General features: G+C 41.1%; 1 protein-coding gene across 1 annotated transcript; it reads left to right on the top strand.

The window, feature by feature from the left end:
- The first annotated feature begins 10,493 nt into the window (after positions 1-10,493).
- sfrp1a (secreted frizzled-related protein 1a) lies at positions 10,494-23,937 on the top strand. The gene is made up of 3 exons (XM_023285019.3): positions 10,494-11,217; positions 14,370-14,450; positions 22,383-23,937. The coding sequence occupies exons 1-3, from the start codon at positions 10,704-10,706 to the stop codon at positions 22,706-22,708; spliced, it is 921 nt and encodes a 306-aa protein (XP_023140787.1). The 5' UTR covers positions 10,494-10,703; the 3' UTR covers positions 22,709-23,937.
- The last annotated feature ends 658 nt before the right edge of the window (positions 23,938-24,595 follow it).

Raw genomic sequence — 24,595 nt, 5'->3', positions numbered from 1 at the left:
GAACAGCTGGTCGGCAGCAGTGGAGTTGAGTACACAGGTTCATCATGGGTTAATTACGAGAGCTGGACCACCAGTCAGTAGCGCTTCCAGTTTTCCATTGTATTGCAACAAAAACATCCCCTGCTGGCAAAAAACATATTCCCATAGACCACAATTATATAAATAGTAAAACTATCCACAACTTCAACTGCAAACAAGGGCAGTTTTTAGTCTTTCTTTGATAAGTCTTAATCCATGGAGGTTTTATATTTTAAAACATTCCCACTACATTTTCATGACATCATTCAATGCAAAGTTGAGTCGGAACGATTTGGTGGAAGCAAACCTGGAGACAAAAAGCTCATTTTTAGATCATGTGCCAGATCAGCATCATCTTTGAATCCAGTTGTCCCTAATGTAGTGAAGGTTTCTAGTACTGAACAGCCTCAGCAGCAGCGTAGACATCTACAGTAAGGGGAAAGCCTCTGTGCTGTCCTTCAGACCGGCCTAATTTAGCCACTGCTAGGAGTCTTTAATGTCTTCCTTGATGCCGGTCTGAGGGACAGCACAGAGGCTCTCATCATAGCAGCACAAGAATGAAACACCAGGTCAGTAGAGGCAGTGGTGTACCACAGCAGGCAGGACCAAGGGGAAGAAGTCCAGCACATAGTAGCAGGCTGTATGCTACAAGCTGAAACAGTGGAGAGGCATTACCAAGAGCCTAGTGAACCACAACGCCTCTCCTGAATGTGGGTGAGAAGTCCCCAAGTGCAGATGGAACACACCATCTAAAATGGTCGAGAGCAACAGCACTAAGATCCTGCTGGACTCCGAGTTCCACACTGATAGGCAGCTGCTGGCTGATCAACCAGATGTAGAGCTGATGGACAGTGTGCCGAAGAGGGCAGCTGTGGTCGATGTAGGATCTGATGGAAACATCATAAAGAAAGAGAAGATCTACAAATATGAGGGGCAGAAGGAACAGCTGGAACAGTGGTCCCAGCGGTAATAAATGCATTACTTGCTATTGACAGGGACTCCAGCAGATTCCAGGTACATGTGTCTCTGTCCAAAGAGTGCTGTCTTAGAAACATGATACAGAACCTTCAGACTTTCAGGATTCAAGCATTAGAAGGTCACAAGACTCGTTTGTTTGTTTTTGCTTGAACATGCAAATTCAGGAACATTTCACTGTCACCAACAAATTCCAGTGTAGCTAAATGGAGCTTTACTGTCAGAATGAATGTCCATCAGTCAGTAGTGGCTAGCACCATACAAGTCTTCTACAGGTGAAATCATTCACTCATCCTCAGGTGCCTGGTGCTGGAAGCCTGGAGACGTCCATCCAAAGTAACCACAGATAGGTCAGGCTGATGTGACAGCTGATGGCACCTCTCTGGATATGGATGATCAGTTTTTCCGAGCTGTTTCCTCTTAGTTGGATCCCCAAAAGTGCAAAAGTTGCCAAGTGCAGCTTTAAACTTTAGTAAGTTTGGCTGATTAAGCCTCACACTGAGTGAGCAGAGGATAATTGCACAATTGTAGATTAATACCATTAATTATGGTGATGAATGGAGCATTGCTGGGCTGAAATCAAGCCCATGTAATGATACACAGATGGATGACTTTTAGCTGGAGTTCCTCTTTCCTGCCCACATGCACACAGCTGCAGCACGTTCTTCCCATTGATGTCCCATGTTTTTATATTCAGTGTCTTTCAGCTTGATTATTCATGATGGGTTTCACCTGGATTTTTGGCTAGCAGGTTAGAAAGCACAAATCTAATCAGGACGAAACCATTTCATTGGTCCTGTTCAATGACTGAACCAGAAAAATAAGGTTGGCTCAGAACATGAGGAAGGGATGTACATATTTAAAATGGGATGGCCTCATCTGTTTTATGACTAATGTGGTTTTTCAAAATTACAGTTCGTGCCAGCGTATGTATGGCGGAACATGCATGAGAAAAACACACATGTCTGTTGGGTTGTTTTTCCTCCTTCACACATATCAATCTGTCATATCTGGCTAGCTGACAGACAACATGTGTGTGAATATGTGATGAGAGAGAAAGAAGCAGCACGTATTAGCATGCAGCACACTGAGGTTTTCTCTGCGCTTTTTTAAGTTTATGGCGAGCTCTCATCCTTTACGAATCAGGGGCGTTGCCACAAAATAAGCCCCCATTTTCCATTCCAAATTTTGCAGTGGTTACGTGACTATTTATGTGTTGACGGAGTTAGCGAAAGTACACCCCAAATCAATTATGGAAGAGTTCTTTCTGCTAACTTCCAACAAACAAACATAACCGTGTGGGATGCAGCTTCATGACTTATTGAAGCCTCCAGTGAGCGTCCTCGGAGCGGGACTCTGTGGGCCAGATAAGCATTCACTCCCCCACGCTGAGCGGTAATGCTGCCACCCCAGCACCAGCTATGAGTTATGTGAGCGGTATTTTGGCCTCCATCTTCAAGCTCACAGAAGCATCATTAAGCTAAAGCAACTGCAGCGTGTTTTTTCTTCTTCTCCTCCTGGTCTGTAGCTAAATGTCACAAATTGCCTGCATTAGTCACAGCGAGGGCAGCATCCAGTCAGCCTGGATGTGGCTCACCGGGTTATGAAACTCCCTCATAGAGTATCACTCATTTTCATTTTGGAGAGTAGCAGTTCTAAAGGAATACAAAGAACAATGCACTGTGACAAAAACTGTTAACAGTGGTGATGAAGTATTCTGGCAGTGATGTGATCTCTGCACAAGCTTCTGATAGGGATTAAAATAATAGACTGTGAACTCAACATGTGTCAGGAACACGTTCGCCTCTCGATTCAGTGGATGACAACAGCTTGGCTGATGCATCGACTCCTCAGTGTTGTGTTTCTAACTCTGTTACAAACAGTTGTAAAGAAGAGATAAAGGATGGAGTGTTTCTCTCCTCACCTTTAACAAACATACATGTAATTCACCCACTGACCGACACAAAGTAATTCTCAGTGAAACTTTGTTCCTTGTGCTTTGCTTCAATAAGTAAAACTGGTGTGTTCCTCTGCTAAACAAGGCTAATTACATTTGCTAAACCATCGTAATTGATGTTTCATTTAGTAATATGTGATTTTGTGTGATATAAATGCAGCTTAACACCAAAATTAACTCAAGTCAGAAGCTGCTGTTTTAGCTTTAGCTAGTTTGGTTTTAGATATACATTCTTTCTGAAAGATTATTTAATAGGTAGATGTACTCTTACATATGTGGTAAATGAGACTTTTTATCAGGAGCTTGTTAAAGAAATTGGTCATGAAATAAATACATGTTATCATAATGTGTATACAGTATCACCTTATAACATTAATGGAAACAGCATTTTTTTTCCTTTTAATTGCCCAGTTTCACAAAGATGTTTGTAAGCTAGCTTAGAGTTGTTTTTAGGTTTTTCCAAAGTGACGTAATCTGCTTTTTGGCAGATAGAGACAATGGAGATTTCTCTCCAATTTTCTCTCATGGATCGACAGTGTTTTGTTAGCTTCCTCTAATTCTTCAAGTTTATTTAAATGGTTGTCATTAATTAGTTTGTTTTCTGTTTTTCTTCTATTTATTACAGCATTCTGGTTATGCTCCAAAGTAGTTAGAAACATGCCTGTTTCACAATCTTTTGAATTTGTTGTGATTTTTGACATCATCTTAGCTAGCTAGCATAACATGTTGAAAATGAATGAGCTGTGCTTAATGAATAATGGTGGTACCAAGGTATATGAAAAAAACCTTAAAATTTGCCTGGGTCCTTCACACTTGCATGTTTGATCAGGTCTCGCCAGCTACTGCCGAGTCCCATTTCAGTGAATGATGGGTCCCGCCAGAATGTGCTGAGAATCTCTCCAGAGTCTCTACCCTAAACTCATTCTCTCTTGCACTAGTATCCTCTTCTGGCCTGTTCTATTCTATTCTACACTATCAAGACATCCACAATTATGGTGCTCAGTACCGTTTGTTTAATTATTTATTTATTGAATCTCTTTTTCTTTTGTGCTGGTTTGGTTTTCTTTTCTTTTTTCAAATTTTTTTTTTTTTTATTGTTGGACAGTTAGTAGTTGGGAATAACACACCACCTTACTATCTTTAATTGCAATAGCACCACCTGTTAATTTCTATCCCTGTTCGTCCTGTTCGTCCTGTCCAGTCTTTGTTTCCCCCACACACCACTGAGGTGTAGCACTGCCCTCCCTGGCTCATAATAGGGAATTCTAATAAAGAAGGTCTGCTTAGCTTTCAGGGAGGGCTGGTGATGGTCACACACATGCACTAAATATTAAAATATTTGGCTGCAAGACTAAAATATGCATCGATCTCATACAATGTTGACTCCCCTTTTGTGGAGTTAAACAATGAGAACAAATGCAGACAAAAAAAAAAAAAATTTGCCTGGCAATTCTACAAAAACACAACCTATGTATTTAAAAGCCTTTTTAAAATCACAAAATCATCTGTCAGGCTGTTCTGCTGACCTAGGCTGGTTAGCATTTAGCTAGTTAGCTTTCAGAAAGACTTAGTTTTGCTCCTCCCCAAACTTCAAAGTATAATTCAGGTTTCAGTATTTCTCTTGTTTATGTGAAACCACAAAGGTGAACAAAAACTACAGTATTTCAACCAAACAGGAAAACTAGCTTTAGCCTAATCCATCTGACCAGCTGGAACCTAACTATTTCTGCTGGAATACAATAAGTTTTATACTTTCTTATTTCTTCTGTAAATTTGTGAGTTGTTGCTTTTATTTTCTTCCTCAAATGTTACAATGTTCTGCAGTATAATATTTTAATAGTATTTTTTTTTTATCTTTAGTTGATGCATATTATTCTAGGCTACTTCACAAGTACTGCAGAAAGGAGGAACAACATTTAGTTTTTCACTTTGAAACTCCAGTGGAAGGAAACTTTAAAATTAAACTGCCTCATGTTATTTTAGGTTTAAGTCAGTTATGCTAAGAAATGGACAACTACCTTAAACTGGAATTCAGAATGTGATGTTCATAGATATCCCTGTATACATGATGAAATAATGTTGTGATTAGTGATAACTGAATGCTATTAGTGCAGATTACAAAACTTTAAATAAACCGTGGTCTCAGCCCCAGATGACAATGTTGTGGTTTCTCTGACTTGACTGAGATGTTTCACAGAACTACTGCTTTCACTGCACTTCAGATGATGAATAAACTGATGTTCATGTGTACAAATATGGTGGAGTGCCAAGAACAAAAAAAAAACCAACCTTACATATCCATATAATGGTTTCAGTGATAAATACAAGAGCACCCTGAGCATTACTCATTTTGAGACCAACATCTATGGTTGTCTGTGGACGAAAACTGTGAAGATCTGGTAAGTATTTAAAAGCTGTAATGAACTTCTCAACTTGACCATCTGGGGATATTACTCATAAAACTACATCAAGAGAACAACAAAAAGCACAAAAGGCACGCATATCTAATTGGCTGTTGACAGCCGATGACCATGTTCAGTGTTCAGCCACGTTCTAACGCTGTCATCCAACAAGCTCGCTGGCCACCCACACATCATTCTACTGCTCCACCGAGGGACAAACGAACAAAACATGTGGACACCATGGAGCCTGTATACATATTTAGATATTTGAAATATAAGTGTGCTGCTCTGTTGTTTGTTTCTGTGCTATAAAATACACAGAAACAAAGAAAACCAGTAGTTCCAGGATACTGAAGGGTTGTTCTATTATAATGTAGTAGCTGCAGCTTCCATGTTAGCAGGTCAGACATCAAATTACCCCAGAGCTTGTTTTTATCCCACACGAGAAATGTAAAGTCTGATATATGACCTTATCTTGGTTGAGTCTGAAGAGTAGAAGCTTGAAAATGAAATGTGTCTGGGAGAAGAAGAGAATTAGCCAGACCTCTGCTACTCATCTCTGCTCAGTTAGCTGCTAATAGCACAACACATCTGTCTGAATTGTTGAGCAAACGAGTAGGATTGTGGAAGTGTAACCAACAGGCTTTGATAAGAAAGATAAATGTATGGATTGCAAAAGACAATAGCTGATATTTGTGTTGTTGTTGCCATGCTGCTCATTTCCATGCTTTGCTGTCACTCACTCAGAATCGTTCCTATTCAACTGCATTTTCATGAACTTTATTTTATATATTACTGTTCAACCAACCAGTCCTAACTTTGGTGGTGCAGAACTCCTCACCCTGGTAACTAGAAAATACAAATGAAGCTTAAAACATGCTGTGAAAGGACTGAATTTGACCCAAACTGGGCTATTTTTCTAAACCAAACCAACTAATTTTGGAACCTAAACTTAACCGAGCTTCTGACAACCAAAACTTGATCTTTCCCAAACCCTAACCACATAGTTTGGTGCCTAAACATAGCCAAACAGCGACTGAAAATTGAAATTAAACAATGAATGAAAGCAAAACCTGAAGAATAATGATCTGACCCAGCAGAAGTCCTGCTTATCTCCATCCTAACTCCAGACAGAGACTTTATGGCTCCTGCAAACTGGAACCCTTTCCTTCTATAATGAACTTTTACCCTTTGTGCACCAAAAAGTATGTTTTTTTTAAGCGTAAATATAAATGTATAAAGAATTTAGATGTATAGAAACATATGTTTTGGGAGGCAGGGTTGAGCACTTCACCATCTCCACCCCAGGCTCCACTGGGGAGGTAAAGACCTGCAGACTCTGAGTGGATGTTCCCCTCCGGAGAACTTATCTTCACTCCCTGTTGTGCAGCTGAGGTTTCCCTGTAGGGAGGAACCAGGTCAGAATGTGTACTTCAAGTCCCTTATGTTTCAAATGTGTGACTTTTAGGCAGCTCACCTGGAGATATGCTTTTCTGTTTCAAATAAATCAAAGATTCACTTCCAGTAGAACTGTTAGAAATGTCTACCCAATCAACCCCTCACTGAAGCACTACACTGGATGGCTGGACAACCATCAGTGGAGCCCAGGGGTGTCCAACATGTTTCGCTTTATTCGTTGTTTGTTCATTTTTTTTTTTTTTGTCGTTTGGTTTCTCGCTTTTTTTGTCTAATTTTTTGTCTCTTTTTTGCTTTGTTTAGTGTCATTTGTCTCATTTTTTGTCTTTTTTGTCTGATTTTTGTCATTTTGACCATAAAGTAAAATACTATATCATCAGTTCCAGATGACTAAATGTTGTGTTACTTTGTCGACACTCTGTGATCTGGAAGCTGTAATGTGGAAATGATAAACTGAGGCTGAATGTTGATGAAATTAAACTTATTTTTCTTCAGAAATTTCAGGTTGTTCATGATGTTTTGCAAAAAGATAATTCCTTCAATGTGAATATTTTTGCACTAAAACAAAGGAACTATTAGGAGTTGTGGTTATTTATAGGTTATTATGCTGTGGTTTCACTGGTCCAGTCCACTGGAGATCAGACTGGGCTGAATGTGGAACCTGGACTAGAATGAGATGGACTCCTCTGATGTAGCCCCATTTCTAAAAACTACCACAGTATGATCACTAATGTCAGATACGACTTTCAGCCTGATGAGTACTCAAACTTCTGATTTCCTGATTCCCTGCATATGTATTTGCTCAGTGTTCAGGCCTGATGACAAACAGAACGTTAGACTTTAGAGAAAACAGCCCCACACAACACTATATCCTACTATACAGCTCTGCATTCTCCTGGTGTTAACAGACAACACGCATGTGTTCTCCTTCTATATCTCACCACGCAGTTATAACAGAGCTTTTTGGCTTCCTTGTCAGTGTACAGCTGAAGCCATGCTCTGGAGTGGATCCAGCGTTTAGCCAGATCCTTAATGACACACATGATCTTTGTGCCAGGGTAAAAATGCCCTTTAATGGCAATTCAAGCTCAGCTCTGCCCGACGGTGACTTCAAACAGCGGTGAATGTAGATGGATCGGCCATCGCTGGGAAAGTCCGTCCTGGCAGAGGCTTCAGAGTCCAAATATTTACTCTGTATTGTTAGCGACACGCTGTTAAAGCAGCAGAGTTTAGAAAGTGAATGTGGCAGCGATAGCAGTCGGCTCTTAAATGCTCCTATCTGCTTGTGTCTGCAGAGCCTTTCTTTTCCCCATTTCTCTGCTCTTCACAGAGGAAACGTAAACCTCTCTGCTGCTGCGTTTCTTCGTCTGGCTGAGGTTTTGTCTGTTCACTGTTCGTAGCAGAACTATCACTCTGGATAGAAAGCTTCCTCATGCATGTGAGCAAAACCAGGTCTCGTCTGGAGGAAGAAAAAAGGCCCGCTGTCTCCTAAATTCAGAGTTTGCTTTAGCAACCATCTCTGCACAAACTGTAGTTGGATGCCATCATCCCATAAAGCAGTCTGCAGCATCTCCACAAACACAGCCAGCCTTGTTAAACCATCAGCGTTCATTTGAAATGTTCACAGAGGTGTCATCTTCAGAGAAAGATCTGGCCTCTTGCCGACACACATCACCACTCTGGCATGCAGATTGCTGTGCAGAGGTCGGAGTTAATGGACAATTTCACTGATGAGCAATCTGAGGTTGTGTTTTCGATGCTGATTTGATTATAACCGAAAAATGATTTGCAGCTTTTTTTTGACACTTTTATAATTCATTTCAACGTTTGCACCCAGTAAATTACAGCCATTTTTTTTTGATTATGGTGCCATCTGTCACTGTCCATCCATACAGCATTAATGCTTTAAACGGTCTGCATGCTGCTGCAGAGCGTTTCCTCCTGGCCTCCGTTCAAGAACAAGTCGTCTAGGTGAGTCTCTGCAGTGGAGACAGCTGTAAAACGCATTGATTTGATAAATAAGTTGAGCTAAGCCGTTACTTTTAGAGGTCTGTGTTTGCTGCGTCCACACTTAAAATCTAATTAAGTGCTTTGCTTTTTCCCCTCTTTCTCTACAAAGACTGTTAACAACACAATGGAATGCAAATTGGCCTCCATTTAAATGGAGGGATTCACACCTCTGGCCTTATCATGGAGCAGGTAGGGCTGGGAGGAGATGGACAGCAAATTGACTTTAGCCTGCCGCGTTTAATTAGGTTGGATGAAGAAGCACTGCTTGTCCAGCGAGCACAAACAGAAGTCCATTAGATCACCAGCCCCCATGTGATAAGATAACAGACCCAAGAATTCCTAAACAAAATCTGAATCCTGGAGGAAAAAACATGTTTTAATATAAGAAAAACACAGCGTCCTCATTTTATTTGTAAGCTTCTTCTCAAGGCCTCCCTCTGTTGAGTAACATTCGGATTAATCGGACTTCCAGAAGCCCATAAGACACTTAAAGCCACCAGCTACAAGATAAAAAAGAACATGTTTCACCTAAATCTCTTCTGCTTATTCAAACATAGCCAACAGCCATTTCATGACCCTTTAAACCTGATTTTTATGCCTATTTTATACAAAAAGAGGTGCAGAAAATGAAAAATCTTCCTGCAGATGTTGAAGGAGATACATCTGGGCTTTAAAACCACTACCGGGCATTTAGTTTTTGGAGGAATTGCTGCTCTAAAATCTCTCACTTAGGAGAGATATTTAATATAAATGACAGTAGAAATTGGGAGCCGTCTGGGAACTGGAATGAAAATACATTCAACAGATTTATGGATCATTCCAGAACTGGAGGACGTCTGGGCTTCAAAATGTTTCAAAATCAGCCTTCTCTTTTACGGTTTTCTGCTCTGTATTGATCAATGATAGGTATTGCACCACACACATTTTATACACAAAATGACAAAAACAAGACACAAAACGAGAAAATATCCAAACTATTAGAGAGGACATAGCTTTGCTCTACCCATTCTTTAGGAACACTGTTGGATGATGGAAATGACAAAAACAAGACACAAAATAACAGAAAGGAGACACTAAACAACAAAAACAAGACACAAAAATGAGATAAAAATGATAAAGACACAAAACGACAAAAGAGTCATCAACAGGTTTTGATAACATGTGGGACACGTTCCATCCATAATAACTATTATTTAAAATATTATGTTGATTAAAAAAATTTTTCTCACAACTACAAGAGACATCAATGAAAAAATACAATCAAAAAAAGGAGATTTAAATTAGATTTGAACTGTTTTATTAGAGATTCAGTTGGTCATGGGGGGGGACGACAAGAGAAAAATGGCATTTTAGGGGAACTCCAGACTTATTTGGTATTTAAAATATTTTAAACATACTTTTCTCCTAGTTTTTTTTAGATTTGGTCTCAGGACGAGAACATTTACACAACTGCATGTTTTAGGATTTTCTTCATGGATTTTTTGATGTAAAATGTTCTCCAGTTCTGGAATGAGCCTCATGCTGCCTTAGAAAACACGTCTAGAAGTTCTACATCAGGTACAGTTAACCTGTCCACGTTTTTCACTATTATTTTTGCTCTGACAACGGAAGCCAAGCAGGGAGAGAGGGGAGTAAAGGGAGGCTCCTGGAGAGCTTTTACACTCCGGGTAATTAAGGCTGTGACTGACAGCAGAGTGCCAAAAGGCGCAGACGCACTCCGATTGGCCGGAGCGCACTTTACAATCCGCTCTTGTTTCCATCCGAGGCAGAAGACTTCTCCTCCCCGAAGCCTGAGGAGCCCGAGCAGAGCAGAGCAGAGCAGAGCGGAGGAGGCTGCAGCCAGAGGACACCCAGGACTTTACTCCAGACTTTGTGTTCCTTCATGAAGTGAGCTTTTGCTCGTCCTGCTGCAGAGACAAAGCACCATGAGGTCTTCCTGTGAGTCCTTCTGGAGGATGGTCCGGCTGGCGGCGCTCCTGTCAGCGTGCGCGGCGTCAGAGTACGAGTACCTGAGCTGGAAGTCGGACGTGTACAACGGCGGCCGCAGCTACGGGAAGCCTCCCCAGTGCGTGGACATCCCGGACGACCTGCGGCTGTGCCACGGCGTGGGCTACGGCCAGATGCTGCTGCCCAACCTGCTGGAGCACGAAACCATGGCCGAGGTGAAGCAGCAGGCCAGCAGCTGGGTGCCCCTGGTGCACAAGAACTGCCACTCGGACACGCAGGTCTTCCTCTGCTCGCTCTTCGCGCCCGTGTGCCTGGAGCGGCCCATCTATCCGTGCCGCTGGCTGTGCGAGGCCGTGCGCGACAGCTGCACCCCCATCATGGAGGCGTTCGGCTTCCCCTGGCCGGAGATGCTCACCTGCGACAAGTTCCCCCAGGACGATGTGTGCATCGCCATGACGCAGCCCAACGCCACGGAGGCCACCAAGCCCACAGGTAAGCTCGCCTGGACCTGCACAGAGCAGGGAGGGACTGCGGGACCTGGCAGCCTCATCACAGGAGCTTTTGGTATTGATTAATCTGCAGGTTTTACATATTGATGGTTCTGGTCTTTAGAATGCCAAAAATGGAGAGAAATAAGCAGAAGTCCTAGAAAAGCTGCGTTCATGAGCCAAAGCACCCAAAACACCCTTTCTCTAAGAAGCAGAGCCCAAAATTAAATGTATTTAAATCAAATAAATCAACCTGTGATTTAAATTCTCTGTAATCTTCCTTTAGCATCACGGCAAATGTAAAAACTTCCAGTATTTCTCTCCACAGTGATAAAAGCTGTCAGATTTAAACATATTTTATTTGGTAAAATAAACTCCTTGTGCAAATATAACCTCCCTGGAGGATGTTGAAAATCCCCAAATTTTCTTAAGAAAATGTGCTCAGCATGAGCTGAGTGTGTCTGTGGTGAAGCTCAATAGTTTCTTTGTTATCTCCAGCCCAAAAGTGACAGAATGTGATTTACAGTAATAGAAAACAGAGCAACGCTGCAAATCATCTCATTAAAGAAGCTGGAACAGTTTAGATAAATTAAAGTGTTGAACAGCTTTTAAATCATTTCTGTGCAGAATGAACTTCCTAACTCTGAGAAAACAAACAACAGCACTTTTGCCGCTGTGTAAAAGTCGACACCCATGCAGCTAAAGGGCTTGAGAATGTTGTTTCAGGGGTGAAGGTGTGTTTGCAGATGCAAATCCCAGCACAAACAAACCAAATACAACCTTTTGGGGGAGAAATGTCCGCGGTGATAACCTGGATTTGATCCCGTTTTAACCTCCCCCACCTCAGGCTCCTCAGAAAGTCTGATGCCGTTCTGTTTTCTTTTCACTCTGTAATCTGCTGCGTTAACTCAGGCTTTAATATGAAGTCTGCTGTTGACTTGCAGTGATGTTGTAATATTAGAAAAGCTCTAACAGATGGTAGTCATTTATTTCAAGGTGTTTGCTGAGTTAGAGGACAATGCTGGGAGGAAGTCCAGCAGCGAAAAGCTGAATACCTGCATCTATTAGTTCCTGTTGTCTGATGAATGCGTTACATCTGAAGACAGACGGAAATCTAGAAAACACACGGAAGAACTAAACTACCGTTCAGCAGGTCACTTAGAAAAAATGTCCTTATTTGTAAAAGAAAAGTATTTTTTTTAATGAAGATAGCATTAAATTAATGATAAATCCAGTGTAGACATTGTTAATGTGGTAAATGACTATTCTAGCTGGAAACAGCTGATTTTTAATGGAATATCTCCATAGAGGTACAGAGGAACATTTCCAGCAACCATCACTCCTGTGTTCTAATGCTACATTGTGTTAGCTAATGGTGTTGAAAGGCTCATTGATGATTAGAAAACCCTTGTGCAGTTATGTTAGCACATGGATAAAAGTGGGAGTTTTCATGGAAAACATGGAATTGTCTGAGTGACCACAAACTATTGAACAGTAGTGCATGTGAACTAAAATCTAGTCGGGAGGCGGTGAGCAAACAAATCTCTCAAACGTATCGTCCTTCCTGTCATTAATGCTGCAGCGAACGCCTCATGGAGCATCAGTGAAATAAGGTCAGCGCTGAAGCTGACAGAGAAAGCCCTAAACACACACTTAAAAAAACTAAAAACCCACTGAAGACAAACCTCAGTTTTGGTTTGAGGGTCTGGCTGCTGTGCCAACGTCCCGTCGGTCGCCGTGGCGATATGTACAACCACCTGATTCTCTTTAACCATAAAACAGAGGGGATTTCCTTCATCACATCCATCAGCTTACTTCTGTTTCAATCTGAAGCTGTAAATGCGCCACGAGGAGACGTTTTCGCTGGAGATGTTGGCCTCTAATGGGAGGACTGTGGCTCTTCCAGTGATTACACAGAGCCCAGTGTATCTGTGTGTGGAGGGAGGGGGGAGGCTACTGACTGACATGGTGGTATGGACGGAGGCCCATGTTTCTGAAAAAGACTCCTTTTCAGAGTAAGAGGGACCACACAGAGCTCCAGTGGTCACCTGTTATCATCCGTCAGCAGTACGGATCCATCAGACCTGAAGCTGGACGGGTTTCTGCTCCGATTAGGATGTTCAGGAAGACAAACAGGGGTGGGCCGATCTCCTCAGCCGTCCTCGTTAATGACTGTTAATAGAGGTCAGCTAACGGTGCTCACTGCTGAATGCAGGCTGGTGATAATTGATTTAAAGGAGAGCTGGGCTCTGATAGGCCGAGGCTCCCGGTGACTCTGTAAACAGCGTCTGTTTTCACAAGCTCTTCACACCTACGTGTTACTTTCACAAGGTTTTGTTAAACACATGTAATGGACAACTGGCAGAGGAGAGACGGCTATTAGTTTCCCTTTCCTTGGCCCTCTCTGCTCCATCAGTCCAGATCCCCAATGAAGAGCAGTCAGTTTGGATTAATGCTGCAGGACCCGCATCTCCATCTCATTTCAGCTCCAAGTTTGTTTGGAAAGTCAGCTCAGCTGTTTGGCACCGAGCGATCATTTGTGGTATTAGAAAAAATTGAAAAATTGTGTTGGTAAAACGTTTGCAGATATGCCTCTAGGCTGAATTACTTTCTGGCAAAAATACATTTTGGCTGTTTGAGGGGCTGTTGTTGAGCTGTTTTTACCTTTTTATTCTGGAACGTCAACGTTCCTCCAGCCTGGACTGAAGAACATTCATACCTGCTCCTTCCACATTTCTAACGTTTTTTTCTTTTAGTTTTCTTTGTGTTTATGGGTGCATGGCTGTTGATGAGGTTTATTTTGAAAAATGCGTCATTGCAGAGGAAAGTAAGGAGAGTTTACTGCAGCTCTCAGTCTCAGCAGGCTGTAAAAACTGAGGACATTCCTGTCTGAGGTCAGGTCATCAGTCAGAAGCTCTGCAGGGACAGAGATGTCTGCTGAGGACACATTTGTAGGATAAATCATATAAAACTAGGATGTGAGGACATTTCCAGTTTGTCCGTCTTGATTCCTCCCTAATGGGTGACAGTCATTTCTCATGTAAAGCTCCGTGACTGATTGGTTGCCGTTTGTTGTATTTGACATTTTGCCTCCTTTCCATTCATTTCCAAACCATGTCCTGTTGATTTTTTTTTGTTTGTTTTTTGTCTCCACAGGTTACTCTCCCATCTGCCCTCCATGTGACAATGAAATGAAGACAGACGCCATCCTGGAGCACATGTGTGCCAGCGAGTTCGGTGAGCGTCCTGCTTCCATTATCAGCTGGATGAGTCTCTACATGCTCAGCAGCGCTCCCTGAAATCAGAAGGACAGTTTGCATCTATTTTATCTTCCATCTTCAGAATTTAAAACAGCCCATAAATTGTTTACAAAGTATGCAAAGCTTGATTTTTTTATTTTCTCTGCTGAAGCGCTCTGTCTGGCCATACTTGGTCATATTTGGTATTTGAGTTTCATGTGAGGTTTTATCTCTTGGACAGGGCTTGGCAGAGCTGTCTGCTGCAGTGGAGGACGATGTTCTGTGACTAATGAATTGGGGTCATTAAAGTCTTTCCGTGGCAGGTCCTCGCAGTAGTAAAACGGGATGTTTGTTCTGCTGTCTGGCAGTGGCTGACTGTTTTACAGAATTCCTTCTGCACACGGGGACTATAGCATTACATGTTGTTTTATGAAAGACTTTATGATAAATCATCTCTAAAAATACCAATTCTAGATTTACACTACCAGTCACTTAGAAATGTCCTTATTGTTGAAAGAAAAGAAGCTTTTTCTATGAAGATAGCATCAAATGAATGACAAATCCAGTGTAGACATTGTTAATGTGGTAAATGACTATTCTAGCTGGAAACAGCTGATTTTTAATGGAATATCTCCATAGAGGTACAGAGGAACATTTCCAGCAACCATCACTCCTGTGTTCTAATGCTACATTGTGTTAGCTAATGGTGTTGAAAGGCTCATTGATGATTAGAAAACCTTTGTGCAGTTATGTTAGCACATGGATAAAAGTGTGAGTTTTCATGGAAAACATGGAATTATCTGAATGACCCCAAACTTCATAACGGTAGTGTACATTTAATAACATAACTCTGTGCACATGTTGCATTTGAAAAAACAGAAAGAAATGTCAGAATTAGAATAAAAAGGTTTTATGCTCACTTTAGGTGGTTTTTGACTTCTTCTGAAAAAGAGTTAAAAGGTTTCAGTAAGTTGTGACGTAGTGAGCATTTAGCTTTCATTCCTACTTTTGTTGTCTTTGACATCATAAATCATCAGCTGACCAGAAAGAAGAACAACGTGACAACAAGTCTTCTCTTTACTTTTCTCTCGTAGATGGCCAAAGTTTGTGTTTTCTGGCCATTGGTCAAACCTGGTTTTGTTTCCGGCGTCTTGCCCTCTACAATGTAGTCTATAGCGCCACCTTCTGACAGCTCTACACAGTCAGGTTTATCTGCTCTAAAGCAGGAAGCCTGAACCACACCCACATTTTTCATTATTATTATTATTATTATTATTATTATTATTATTATTATTGTTATTATTATTATTGTTATTATTATTATTATTATTATTAATAATAAAATATTTCACTGTTTACAACTATTTTAAAGATTCACATTTAGATCATATTTTCCTCTACCAAGTAAAAGCTGCCATCATTGTAGGTCGACCCGACAACAACAGAAACAAAGTGAAGTGGAGCAGTCAGGAACGTACTGGTTTAAATCCCTTCATACGAGGCTACAGTTGCTTGAGAGCCCAGACTCACTGCTTCTACTGAAGGGCAGAGGCCATGGGGTACCTGAGGAGTAGCTGAAGCTGTGATCCATGAGTATCTACACTTTACAGCAGTTAGTGCAGGTTCTAGTTCACATCGACGCATGTTTCCATTCCCATGTCTGTGAAGCTTCTCATTCACTCCGTATATATACTTCCATCTCTGGGACAGTTTATAGAACATTAAAGGCTGTGAATCGACGTCTTTGCGTAGATCACGCTTTGCAATGTGACGCTGGAGAAGTTCCAATAATCAATATGTTCTCCTTCAGTCTACAACTTAAACTTTAAAGGATTTAACAGGTCTGTGCTTTGTGACACCATGTCAGAACCACATTTAGCTGAATAAAAGAGAGAAAAGAGCTTGTAGACTTCAAATATTGCTCAGTTTTCAAACAGAAATCACTGATTAAATCCAGTGGTTCTCGGTGGGAAACTTTTTATGCTCACAGCACAGAAACCAGCCCATAGTGTGCTGACATTACGTTAGTTAGCATCAGCGGTACCGGGACTGACCATGTCTTTAAAGCTCCAGTACGGGGCAGAACAGGGCCTCATGCAGAGTTCAGCTTCAGTCTTATTCACAGTCTTGTTTGAACATTTTAAACGTACATTTTTCATGCTGTAAATAGTTTGCTGTAAAGTTTTGCGTCTAAACGTGACATGTCAGAAGCTACCTTTAAGTTTATTTTATATATATTGGCATCCACACATTTTTAAAGCATCATTTATGCTGAAAGAGTCTCATGAGATCCACAGACAGGAACAGATTCTTTAGAGGAGCTTTTTGAAGCAGTCAGGTCTTGTTTGTAACTTTCAGACATGAATCTAAATTAGTGAAAATCTCGTGTGACCAGTTTATTCTTTTCATTCCGAGTGTCTCTAATCTAACTGGAACTGAAAGCAGACTGAGAGAAATAAAAAACCAGGAAGTCAGAAACACGTTCAGCTGTTCAGGGAATTGTTTCAGTTGTGGAAATGTGGAAATCTTGTCTGAGGAATCCAGTATGAGCTGTAGGAACTTAAAAAACATGAAGAACCGTGGATTGAATTAAAAAAGCCAAACATCAGCTGAAGTGCATTTATGAGGACCTCCAACAATACCTCCACACAAGATGTCAGGCTTTCATGTTCTACTCACTGGACCAGGACTGTCAGCTTGGGTTCCAGGTGCCAGACTGATCGGACTCACATTAGAAACAGACTCTGTTCCCAGGAACGGTTTAAAGTTTGTTTAACGGACGGCTTTAGTGTTTACGCTGCGGTGATGGAACTCCTGCTCTGCCAGGAGGAGAGGGGCACATTATTGGCTTGTTTCATGTCAGATGAAGACAGATGTTGTTTTTCTAGCTTGTCATAAAGCAGCTGACATGTGAGGATTCACAGACAGATTTAGTGTCGGCTGAGGATGAGGCTCGATGCCGCTGACCTCGTCTGGAATGTCAGAACTCTCGGCGTTCCTTCAGAAGGAGCCGATTGCGGCGGGTAGACAACTAATGCACATCTGACAGCAGATAGCATCAGCGCTCGTAGAAGCAGCAGCAAGGCGAAACATTTGTTTGTTGCTTTTTCCAGCCGGCCGAAAGAATTCGGTTTTGGTCTGAGGAGAAAACTGCAGGAATAAATCTGTTGTCTTGCAGCTGAAGCCAAACACGAGTTAATGTCTTGTCCTGGGAAGAAGAAAATATGCAGCCAAGCTTTAATCATGATGTGTTTTATCCTCCAACCAGAGATAAGACTCGTCCTGACTGCATTCAGCTAGTTCTGACTTGACTGAGTGGACGGTAGGTGATGCTTTACGAGCATTTATTCTCTATCCAAGCTGCAGACGAGCTGAGCTGTTTGGTTTGGACAAAGTAGATATGAGAGATAGATTTCTTGTTCTTCTTTGTGAAACACAGAGATGGAAAACCGTGACGAGGTTTGAGGAATGAATCAGGAACTTCCACTGGAGGTTTTATTAATCTGCACGGACCAACCATGTGTGAAATATCCTCCCCCTGGCAGCGAAATTAGCATTTTTGTCCACTGGAAATCTCACTTACTGGAAGCTGCAGAAAGACTGTTAAGCTAAAAGTGTGAAATTGCCTTTTTTTGTAATAATATGCCCTGCGTAATGGCTTCCTATCTATTGCACTTTTGACTTTCCATGTGGTTTGAAGTTGATAAAAGCAGACGGCTGTAGTCTTCAGGTTGTTGGATGTGGAGGAACCTTTCCTACGTTTTTAAGCTAATTCACGAGAGCAACAGGTTCTCAGGACTTTGAGTTCCCTGAGTGAGGAGCTACACTCCCTAATTTCTCTGAAATCTTGATGATTCCTCCTTTTAACACACACACACTCAGCTGGTAACAGATTTACAGCTCATCCCTCTCAACACTTTGTTCCCACCGCGGTTTATCTCGGTGCTTAAGGTTTTACGATGCCTCATTGTCCCAGAAGACTTCAGCAGCCCTTCCATTAAACCTGTCCTCTGCTCACTTTGTTGTCGTTGCCAAATTGCTGCTTCCTTTGCTGATGCGGTAAACAGCAGGGCAGCTCTGAGCTTATCGGCTCGGTTGTGTTTCCGTTGCTGTGGATGGGTGCAGGACACTCCCTCCTGCTGGTTTATGACACCCGGGGTCCCGTCTATACGTCTGAACCGACAGAGGAACCAGGTCAGGGGTCAAGCACCACAGCAGAGGAGGGAAGTTCCACCAGATGAACAGATTATAGCTGCAGTGTGCCTGAATCCCCCAGTCTAGGTTTCAGTACTTTAATTTAAACACGTTAATAGTGATACTGTTCCTACAGTTCTGTTTTTAAGTTACCAAGTTAATGGTTCCAAATAAAGTCTAATGAGACAGAAGCAGTCGGAGGTTTTAAAGGATAGATAGCAGTTTATTTCGACCTGTTATTATCCGCTGGTCCACTAGTTGTGACCACTTGGATCAGATCCTGATTTTCAGGATTATTGTTATTCTAAATCTGTCATGTGGGAGACTAAAGTAGGAAGAGGTTTTCTCTTTTTATGACTATTTATAAGCTTGAATTGGTAAAAACTGTACAATAATTCAGCAGCATCTTGAAACCGCCTGTAGGATGAATTGAGAAAAAAAAAAAGAAAATTCTGAAGAATAATTCAAATTTTGACAAAACTAAAATCACATCTACACTATCGTTCAAAGTTTGGGGTCACTTAGAAATGTCCTTATGTTTGAAAGAAAAACAGTTTTTGTTCAATGAAGATACCATTAAATGAATGATAAATCCAGTGTTAATGTGGTAAATGATTATTCTAGCTGGAAAATTGATTAATTGATTAGAAAATTCTTGTGCAATTATGTTAGCACATGGATAAAAGTGTGAGTTTTCATGGAAAACATGGAATTGTCTGGATGACCCCAGACTATTGAACGGTAGTGTTTGTAAAAATGTTGAAGAGTTATCAGTAAAATATAATTCTAGTTGTAGAACACATAAATAAACATTAATTATTCATTATGAATGACGGCTGTTTGAAGAATCTTCCATATGAGCAGGTAGTATTTTAGTGTTGGTCTCTGTGAAGGGATGTCTGACTGCTGGGTAATAAACTAACCAGGAACCCACAGCTGAGATAAATCTGAAGGGCCACAAGATCATTATGATTATAAGAATGAAATTTGGTGATTTTTTTTTTTCCCCCCTCAAATTTCTGCTTTTTCTGGACATTCAAAATAAACCAGATGTGAGTGAGAGTCAGTCATTTCCACCCCGGTGTGTTTTACAGGAGCATGGCTGATGAGGCTAGCTTTGCTCCTTTAACTTTCTCCACCTCACTGGTTGGGATCTGAGCAGGTAGAGCTGCACAGGTGTGCAGGTGTGTTCTAGTCAGGAGCTAAGGGGCTGTTCCATGTGGTTCATTTCTGTTTACTTTCAGTCAGAGCTGAAAAGAAACTTTGACAATGATTCATTCCTAGTCATCCTTTTTAATTTCCCAGATCTAAACGGTTGTATTTATCTGGCCTGAACCTCCTACAACCACTGCTGCCATCTGTAGTTCTACATTCTCTCAGCTGGTTGTCTGCTTTGTGTGTAAAATCTGATTCTACTATCATCAGTAGGTACGTAAAGTGTAGAAATACAGTCAGATTGCAGCGGAAGATGGAAACACCTCGGTAAAGTCCCTTCATCGGGGTTCTTAAAGCTCGTCATCTTTTTTCTGTGTGATTTTGCAGATCGTTGATATTTTACAGTGTTTACTGGGAATTATTTCCATAAATATCACCAACTTATTTGCCTCCTAAATCATGCTACATCTTTATTCTGATGGTACAAGAGCTTTTGCAGAAACACCACCAGCGTTGTGAGCTTTGCAGTCTGGGTTTGATTCGTCTTGTGAGGAGATTAGAGCGTTCGGGTGGAGCAGCGCCTCCACCAACGCCTCCTCCTGGGTGTGTTTAATGCTGGAGGTGAAAGTAGTTCCTCTAATTATGCATGGTGACTTTTAGAATCTCAGAAAACATTAAAGGAAAAGCACGAGCAGGAGCAGCTTCACCCAGCAGAAGCCAAAGAAAAGAGTTGTTGGCAATTATTTGATGTTAGCTTCTTATTGTACACCGCTGCCCAACAGATTAATCCCTCAAACAACACGAGGTGCAAAGAAAGTTCAGAGCGTCAACGGATTATCAAGGATGGAGGATTTATCAAGATGAAGTCCTTTCAGGGGTGGGCCAGGCCTTCTCTTTTATGACTCACTAATTATGAGTGCTGCCCATTTTAAGCCTCCTCACAGAGAGCGTTTGACGGAGGATAAAGGTTTTAATCCGTACCATGTGCGCTCCTAATACAGGGGGGAAAGCTGGCTTTCTTAACACTTTAATTAGCAATGGAAGATAGCTGGTGCAAAGGGAGACACGAAGCCTCCTTTAGTGAAAGTGCAGGTCGTTATGCCACGCACGATTCTACAAAGAATGAGTCAGGAGGGATCTGGTGGGTAAAAGTGGAGAAGTTCAAGTTTTTTCAGTTCAGATCTTTGCTGGAGTGTGAAAATGGTTCATGCTCAATCAGGCTGTTCTGTACTGAAGGTCACAAGACCGCATCTCCGGCATGACTCTGATTTATCCCCACACCGGCTCTCTATTAGATGGGACGTAGTGCGGCGTGCTTTGATTTCCTCTAGCTGCTGCGTCACAAGGCCGTCTGCTGCACACATCACTGGACGTCAGGAAGACGAGCGGCAGTAATACGTGCTGGCACACTGAGATCAGGACCACCAAAGTCTGACTCGTGCTCCGTTTCAAAGGGGGAACTGGAGGAAACGCACAGATTAGAAGGTTAAATAGAGTTTAGTGAAAGATCAGGGGTATTATGGTCCATCTGAAAAACAGCCTGAGATTCAGAGAGAAGTTAAAAAAATGACAAGGAGCTGCTAATTCTGACCAGACAGATATGTCACTTTCCATCAGGGGGAACTGGCTTTGACTGTAGGTTCAAAGTACAGCCTTATTTGTAATGTTTCTTTTCCCATGAACTAGAAAAGGAGGAACTTTTAGTGGCTTTGTGTATGATTTAATTTGCTCTTTAATGACACACATGGCTCCTGATATCTGGATTAATGTCAAACAATCTGTAAAACACTTCATATTATTTGAACAAAAGGCACATTTTTTTCTTTTTGTGCTTGATGATAATTCTTTGTGTTAACGTGTTTAGTACCTTTTATTTTGCCGTGACGTTTAATAACTTGCAGTATTAGAATAAGTGTACATACAGTTCAAAAGTCTGGGGTCATCCAGACAATTCCATGTTTTCCATGAAAACTCACACTTTTATCCATGTGCTAACACAACTGCACAAGGGTTTTCTAATCATCAATGAGCCTTTCAACACCATTAGCTAACACAATGTAGCATTAGAACACAGGAGTGATGGTTGCTGGAAATGTTCCTCTGTATCCCTATGGAGATATTCCATTAAAAATCAGCCATTTCCAGCTAGAATAGTCATTTACCACATTAACAATGTCTACACTGGATTTATCATTCATTTCATGCTATCTTCAGTGTATTGTTAAACCTTAGTTGAGTTACAGTAACCTCACTGGTACCATTAAAATAAAATAAGCTGTGTTAAAGGTTTTGTATTGCATTTTCTAAATTTTGAAATCAAAAAATGAAATGCTCAGACTTTCAGTTAGTTACATTGGTAACAATCCAGAAACTAATTTTATGAACGTAGCCCAAACAATGCTAGATGTTTTTGACCAACATGCATCTGAAGTAACATCAGAGGAGAAGGTCCTGACTGGCTCCTACTGTCACGTTTCATCGAGGCCTTTTTATTCCTAAAACGCATTAACAAGGAGCTTTCTGAGACAGCACTGAAACTGAAAATAATATCATTTTTTCTTCTGTGTTTCTCCACCCACAGCTTTCAAGGCCAAGATCAAGGAGGTGAAGCGAGAAAACATGGACCGCAAGGTGATCCTGCAGAAGAGGAGGAAGATGTTGAAAGCAGGCAACCTGAAGAAGAAGGACATGAAGAAGCTGGTGTTGTACTTGAAGAATGGAGCGGACTGCCCCTGCCAGCAGCTGGACAACCTGACAAACCAGTATCTAATCATGGGCCGCAAGGTGGACAAGCAGTACCTCCTCACAGGCATCCACAAGTGGGACAAGTCCAGCAAGGAGTTCAAAAAGGCCATCAAGAAACTCAAGACCCACAAATGTCCTACATTCGAGAACGTCTTCAAATAATATGACTGGCCTCCACCCCCGGTCACATCTCATCCTACATACGAACTTGCACAAGCATTCCCAGTCTTTGCTTTCTGTTGTCCTGTTTATATATCTATATATCTTTGTATATTTACAGATATACTTTGGAATGTCCCTTGTTAAGTTTTAGTGGAATGTGGGAAGTGATAACATTGCTAATGAAAGAGTTGGGTTTCCTTTTGTTTCTTTTGGCTAAAGAAAAAGGACATCGTAGTGAAAGCCCTTCCGTGTTGAAATCATTTCCACCACATGTATGTACATACTTTGTGAAATTTTCCTTATCCTCACACAGGTCACTGGATTGGTTGGGCATTTTGGAAAACACTTGGGAAAACTTTCTTCCTTGCCTCGAGTAAGATGAGAAGATGAAACCACTTTTGTGTCTGGTAAAAGCTAGAAGCTAAAGCCAACAGACAGTTAGCTTACCTCACACAAAGATTGTGACTGAGGGCCAATAGCTAGCTTGCTTCTGTCCAAAGGTAAAAAAAAGAGAAACAGTCCATTTTAGATTTAGTTTCTGGTTTGTATGAAATAAATGAAATGTAACAGGTTATTTAGTGGGCCAAGCTAGCTTGTTCCCAGTCTTTATACGGATGTAGGCTAACCATCTGCTGGTCACCTCTTAGCTAAAAACATGTCCCAGTGTCCTGGAAACAATCTCTCTTTGTGATCATTTATTAATAACTCTTAAAATCAATGATTAGACTTCAGAAATATGAGCTTTAAAAGCTATGTAGGGTTCCTGTTGAATAACTTATTGACAGAAGTGTGAGGGTGCTGTCATTAGCTGAAGACTGCACTGCGAGCCATGCAGATCATTTACGCTTGATTTCTTCATGTAATTGTTTAATGTCATTTGTTACTTGAAAATCATAAGAGAATCATAACAACCAATCTGCATCACCAGATCATGTTTAGGCCTGTGTGGCTGGTTTCTTGATTTTGGCTAAACCTTTTTTTTTTTTTTTTTTACCACTGTTCTTTCTTTATACGTTCAGTTTGCAGTACTCATTATTCATCAGTAATGGAATGTTTAAAAGTGCAAAAGTTATCAAAGTGCAAATGTTGCCAAATCTGTGTTCTGGTTTGTTCTGCTTGAGTGTCTCTGATCCGTTCTAGCACTGTTTTGTTTCAGATTTGGGTGTCAGCAGTGCATCGCTGCCTATTTCATGTACATACAAATTTTACATAAATATGGAAAAACTAAACTGTGTCTCCTATATTATTCAGTTTTCTTATATAGATTTACATAACAGTATTGGCTGATTTATTGGTCCACATAGAGAACTTTCCTACAATACCGACAACATTTTAGTACAAACACAACCGTTCAGCAGTTTGGATCACTAAGAAATGTCCTCATGTTTGAAAGAAAATCAGGTTTTTTCAGTGAAGATAACATTAAATGAATGATAAATCCAGGGTAGACATTGTTAATGTGGTAAATGACTATTGTAGCGGGAAACGGCTGATTTTTAATGGAATATCTCCTTAAGGGTACAGAGGAACATTTCCAGCAACCATCACTCCTGTGTTCTAATGCTACATTGTGTTAGCTAATGGTGTTGAAAGGCTCATTGATGATTAGAAAACCCTTGTGCAGTTATGTTAGCACATGGATAAAAGTGGAAGTTTTCATGGAAAACATGGGATTGTCTGGGTGACCCCAGACTTTTGAACAGTAGTGTGTATTTATCCTGACTTTTCATCCAGCACAAGAATTTTGTTCAAAACTTGGGTTTATGCTCAAGCTGAACAAGATGGTGGATTTAACTGCATAACTTTTTTATTCCATTTTTTTTCCTAAACAGTAACATTCAAATGTGCTTCAGAATCCTCAAGCCTGACAGCGGAAAAGACTTATGT

The sequence above is a fragment of the Amphiprion ocellaris genome, chromosome 6, assembly GCF_022539595.1.
Source record: "Amphiprion ocellaris isolate individual 3 ecotype Okinawa chromosome 6, ASM2253959v1, whole genome shotgun sequence".
Lineage (NCBI taxonomy): Eukaryota > Metazoa > Chordata > Actinopteri > Pomacentridae > Amphiprion > Amphiprion ocellaris.
The sequence above is the reverse complement of the archived record's forward strand: the minus strand, read 5'-3'. Positions and strand labels throughout refer to the sequence as shown.

Bases quoted from the DNA above. Each gene is read 5' to 3' on its own strand.
- sfrp1a (XM_023285019.3), top strand. From the start codon at position 10,704: ATGAGGTCTTCCTGTGAGTCCTTCTGGAGGATGGTCCGGCTGGCGGCG. The intron at 11,218-14,369 runs GTAAGCTCGCCT...TTGTCTCCACAG, and splicing joins GGAGGCCACCAAGCCCACAG to GTTACTCTCCCATCTGCCCT. The intron at 14,451-22,382 runs GTGAGCGTCCTG...CTCCACCCACAG, and splicing joins CATGTGTGCCAGCGAGTTCG to CTTTCAAGGCCAAGATCAAG.